Source organism: Xenopus laevis, chromosome 9_10S (assembly GCF_017654675.1).
Source record: "Xenopus laevis strain J_2021 chromosome 9_10S, Xenopus_laevis_v10.1, whole genome shotgun sequence".
NCBI lineage: Eukaryota > Metazoa > Chordata > Amphibia > Anura > Pipidae > Xenopus > Xenopus laevis.
In genome coordinates, this window is record NC_054388.1 from 55725743 (window position 1) to 55731742 (window position 6000).

Below are 6000 nucleotides of genomic sequence, written 5' to 3' on the forward strand. Positions count from 1 at the left end.
CCAGAAAAAGGTTTGTTGGCAAGTGGCTTAAGTAGATATTGCTAAGCCCTACAGAAAATAATTTTTTCAGGCTCCCAAAATGTCTAAAAGGTTCGCTTATATTATTAATATTTATTGAAGTTTTGTATGAATACAATATATATAGGGCCTCATGGAGCCCCTATATCTCCTGAGCCCCCTTGCAGCTGCAGGGTCTTCTTCCTCTATATTTACACCCCTGCTGCTGTTGGTGATGACTCTCATAGCCTTAGCCAATCTCTTTTGACTTAAATTTACCCCCTGTCTAAGTCTTCAGTCCAACCTTTCTTTTATCCCATTAATATTCTGTGTTTGCCCCCACCCCTGTACTGAGAGACTATTACTGTTATCTCATCCTACGGTGATGGTACTGAGGGCTGGATACAGAAATGCACCACTGGTTTCAGTCCAGACATAAATAAATTGGCCTTATTCTGGCATCCTAAATCTAAGCATCTTAGGCATTATTCCCTGCTTCCATAGTGCAATAGGAGCACGCTGATAGAAAAAACAGCCATAAAAGAGGGAAATCAGTAATGGTCATTTATAAAAACATCACCCCACCCAAAATTTTTTTTTTCCCATTAATAACAGAAAAGCAATTGGAAGCAACATTCTAATATGCATTTATTAAACATTTTTAGTAGTTCTGATACAGTTATATATACATGTAATTTTTATTGAAAGCAGTATCTCTCTGGCTGTTCTATGCAGTGCTGGTTCTGACTCCTGAAACAATTTAGCTGAAGACAGCCGCTTAACAAACCTCCACTACATTGTTGCAAGTATCAGAAGAAGAAAATCGAAAGAGATAAACATATATTTTTCAATGCAATTGTACTTTAAAATGACTTAAAATGGCATTGGGAAGTTGCTAAGCATGAAATTCTTTCATTAGGCAAAAAGCTATTTTTTTCCTTTCTGCACAACACAATTAAGTGTTCTGTTAAAAAGGGCTTGTAGAAAAAATAAATAGTGCACGTTAGGTAAAAACCCTATACGCAGAGGTAGCTTGGGTGATTCTTTCCTCAGTGTTATTGGGCTGCTGGATATAGGAGTCAATAATGGAATTAAAATAAACTACCAGAAACGCCTCTTTTAGTTTGGAGAGCTCAGTAAACTGTATTCTATTCACACAATTAAATATTATTTTATATATATATATATATATATATATATATATATATATATATATATATATATATATATATACAGTATATTAACAGCCCACTAAATAATTAAATGTTTGGTTATTCCACATCATGTACAGACCAATGTGTTAATTTTAATATACAATTCTGTATTTAAATATAAATACAATTTTTTAGATCCTTCTGGATAATGGGCTTCCAGATAACAGGCTACATACCTGTGATAATTAGATATCAGTCTACTTTTCATATTAAAATAGAAATTTCTCTCCAGTGTTAGTCTGTTGGTTTCAGAGCATGTTCATGACCAGTCCTATTTCGTGTACAAGATTAATGGATTCATAAAAAAAGGAGGGGGTCACGCAACATGTTTAAGTAATTAATAGTTGATACAACATTGAAATGAATTTTGATATACATGTAACGTGTGATAGAATTGACATGTTTTTAACCCTTCAGTGACTAGGAAAAGAAATAAGCAATGACGGGAGGCGACGGGACAACCTGCTGAGATGTTTGCAAGCATTTCAGCTCAACGAAACATGTTGCTTATAGGGTAAACACTTCCAACAGACTAGGGGGGCCCTATAAATCTATCTGCTGAACCCTGATATCAGCTAGTGGAAGTAGCAGCCTCAGTTGCAGCAGAAAATTGGAAAGAGAATCTGTCAATGACTTGTCTTTTATATGACATTGAATCTTTACAACTGTTCTTCAAAAAGTTCTTATTAGCTTCTCTTGACCCTACCTATTGTAAACCTAGGATCACCCATAATTCAGCAATGATATCAAAAGCAACAGGGATTTATGGAGCCTTTACAAGGAGAGGTATCTGGTAATCATCTAATAGAACTGAGGGCAACTTAAAGTGTTCAACCCAGTTGGCCCTGTGCTCTTCTCTCCTGTTCAGGGTCCAACTCATCGGGTACCAGAAACTCAAAAGTAAAGATGATATAAAATAGATAGAGGCTCAGAGTAGGAAAAGTTTGGAACAGTCTCTAAATTTGCCAAAATACATTGCTTTTCCCCTAAACTCATAGCATGAAAGCACAAAAACCATTTACTATGAATAGGTTAATCCATGGAGCACCCGTGTGCTTTGCAAATATTGGTCACATTACTGGACTGTGAGAAATAAAAAACAGTGGCACTTACCAGTTGAAAGAGGCACTTCAACACAATGAGAGACAGCAAATGGAGATCCATCGTTTTGTTTAATGTTTTAGGAGACAATTTGGGTTTCTTGATCCTTGTACATAGTCTCATGTGGGTGCACGGTGGAAGTATAGGCACATACCACTCATAACCTGTATAAAAATACAATCAGTTGGGGAAAGAGAGGGTGGGGTGGAGAGAATTGAATTAGTCCAACCATCCTGTACATTTAACATGGGTTATAATGTCACAAAAACTCTGACACTTGTCACTGATTTACCTTGTGAAATTCCAGGCGTTGGATTGCACAATTCTTCTCCCGTACCAAATCCCCGTGCAGAAAAACATAACAACCATTAATTCCCTGCGTTATTCCCGATACAAGAATATATGAAAGAATAAAAAGGAGAGAATTGTTCAGAATTCCAACTTTTCTGGCTTAGTGGAAATTCTTCAGGACATTTCCCACTTGTTTAGCTGGCAGGAAAGAAAAGTAGAGGTTGCCTGGCTGTGTCTAAAGCCCTTGTGTTTACAGGCTAATTCCAAATAGATTCTAAAAGACTCATTCAGTCTGACTGGTCCCTGTGAAGCACTCACTCTACAGCTGTATCTGAGCAGCGCACAGTAGCAATTTAGCTCCACACAGCAGCTCACAGCTCTCCAGCTCCGTGATCCACATTAATAGCTAGACACACCTCCAATAATGCAACTGGCAGCTGGCTTTTGTGCAACACCGATTTCATTTAGGCTTTTCCTCCGTCTGCCCATCGTGTGTCACATCTGAACCAAGAATTGCAAAGCTTGTCTGTGGCTCCATCCTTCCTGTGCCCCTCGCACACCCTGTCCAACCTAAAAAACCTCTGGTCAACTTCAATCTGCAGCCCAAGATCAGAAAGGAATTAGGCAGTGCTGGGGAAGTATTGGGACTACTTAACTATACTATAAATATTATTATTGCATTAATAAAAGGTGAAAAGCAACAAACCTGTCCACACTGGGAAAAAAGGACCCAAGATCTAATAAGATCAAGAATTAAGAAAGGTAGATACTAGTTTGTAAGGGGGTGTATAATATATTTGAATGCCCGGGACCTGGGGCTTTCCTGATAATGGATCTTTCCGTAATTTGATTCTTCATACCTTGTCTACTAGAAAATAATGTAAACATATGCATAAACAACAGACTTATTCTGCTTCCAAAAAGGATTAATTATCTTAGTTGGGATCAATTACAAGCTACTGTTTTATTACTACAGAGAAAAAGGAAATCATTTTAAAAATCATCATCATAAAAATTTGGATTATTTGGATAAAAGGGAGTCTATGGAAGATTGCTCCGTAATTGGGAGCTTTCTGGATAAGGGGTTTCTGGATAACAGATATATACATACATATACAAATGTACATATATTGATGCCGGGGAATCATGGGGAACAGATCACATGGTAGTTTCCCTCTGAAGCCACCCTTTCTGCAGCTTAAAGTACACTGCCTGTTGGCTGCTGCAAGCCAGCGAGCGAGTAAACATGGCCCTTTTCCCAAAGACCCTGATGTTTTGGTGTTTTTTGTACAGGTATGGGACCTGTTATCCAGAATGCTTAGGACCTGTTGGTTTAAAGATAAGTGGTCTTTCCATAATTTGAATGTCCATACCCTAAGTTAACAGTTCATATTACCCTAGCAACCATGCATTGATTTGAATAAGAGACTGACATAAGAATAGGTGAGGCCTCAACAGAATGATGACTAATAAAAAGTAGCAATAACAATACATTTACAACCTTACAGAGCATTTATTTTTTTAGATGGGGCCAGTGATCCCCCCCATCTGAAAGCTGGAAAGAGTCAGAAGTAGAAGACAAATAATGAATGAACAATAAAAGATAAATAATGAAGTCCAATTGAAAAGTGGTGTAGAATTGGCTATTCTATAACATACTAAAAGTTAACTTAAAGGTGACCCACCCCTTTAAAGTTTTTAATAAAAGAGCATATAAAACAAAGTTTACGTACCCAACTCATACATTATAATGGACTTTCAATGTGGTCCACTGAAGAAACTGACACTGTTAACCATGATGCCAGATTTGTGGCTGAATTAATGCCAAGGGTATGTGTAGCCAAGATTTGGATAATTATTCCTCCCCATCCCATACCAATTTAAGACACCAACCAAGAAGCATTATTGTGTCTGGTGCTTGTTGTGCCCTTACCAATGGTGGGCATCACTGTTTTGTACTTTTGGGTCCCAAGTCGGAGAACTACAGCTGCCAGCATACTCCACACAGAATCAATGATACAGGCATGAAGATATAATTCTGCAACATCCGGGTACCCCACATTATGACATACGGTATTTGCAGTGAATGCAGTGCAGAATGGAAATGGTGTGCAGATACCAGCAGTGCAACCAGGGTATCTGATGATTTTAGAGACTATAGATTTCCCGTCCAAGAAAGTTCTGATGAATAGGAAAAAAGATGGAATTGCTGGAAATGCTTCTGGATTCAATACGTCACAAATCTGCTCCAGAGACTCCTATAGCACATTGGCCACTGATACACAATGTTTCCTCTAATTAATAAGTACAAATAGAACATGTTTCTAAAATTTCTATTTGTTTTCCTCTTTCCTCGTTTGAACACATATATTTGAAATCTTATTTATAGTAGGGTCTATAGTTCAGAATGTAAATACGGGTACAAACTGTCATTTACACCCTGCTCTACACTTCCAAAAATGAGTGCAAAATCCTACATCTGCTCCGTGAATACAATAATAGTCGTCTTCAGTAATGCTGGACCCCATCCACCTAAAATGCAAGTCATTTATAGGTGCAAGTTAGGAAGCACTGGCAGATGGAGGCCTGTAGTTACTGCTTGGCCAATGTGTGAGGTGCAGAGACCCTGGACAAAGGTTGCTTTTTGAATGAGCACATAGTCCAAATTTAATATAGGGCAAATTTCCTCCTTGGAAGGCTCCGCCACTTTTTGCGCAACTTCGCTAACATTAATTCACAGTGAATACACTTATTTATAAAAATGGGACGTTTTCTCTTGGCAGATGAAAGCTGTCAATTTTTTGCCAGCGAAAATTTGTCAGCACAAACATTCCTAAGCCAATTTTCACTAGCGTTACTTTCTTCCTAGCGAAACTTCGTTAACATACTTACACTTACGTCAATTTAAATATGGTGGATACATATAGGTCATATATATATCAGTGAGTATTGGTGAATTTCCAAGGAATCAAATGAATACAAAATAGATCCTCTATTGTCCTAGACAGGAGCCAAAAAAAAAAATTCCAAACAAATGTATTTGACAGTTTCAATTTTTAAACACAATCCCACTTTAACATATTGAAAAACGCCTGTGTTTTGTCTTTTTTATGACTTTTCAGCATACAGGATATGATGTCACTGAAATAAGATTGAGGAGGATGTAGCTTCATCTTATCAGTATAGGTATAACCTGGCGAAATAGACTCTGGTGAAAAGGGTAACATATTGGATAGTTTGCACTTTGATGAATTTGGGGAGTAACAATCGTTCTCTAAAATTCGGCTGGCGAAAGGGTGGAAAACTTTGTTAGCGCTGAGCTCTTTCGCTATGTTAATATGGCTGTTAGTAAATTGGAAATGTCCCTGCAAATTTTAATTTTGGGGAATTTTCGCTA

General features: G+C 37.6%; 1 protein-coding gene across 1 annotated transcript in view; it reads right to left on the minus strand.

Moving 5' to 3' along the window:
* The window catches only part of nxph2.S (neurexophilin 2 S homeolog), a 60073-nt gene extending 56963 nt beyond the window's left edge, over positions 1-3110 (minus strand). Inside the window, exons 1-2 of the mRNA XM_041578875.1 lie at positions 2605-3110; positions 2325-2476 (exon numbers count right to left, since the gene is read on the minus strand). Of these exons, the coding sequence (XP_041434809.1) occupies positions 2325-2435 (111 nt within the window). The 5' untranslated portion in view covers positions 2436-2476; positions 2605-3110. The remainder of the gene's footprint in view (positions 1-2324; positions 2477-2604) is intronic.
* Positions 3111-6000: the final 2890 nt, after the last annotated feature.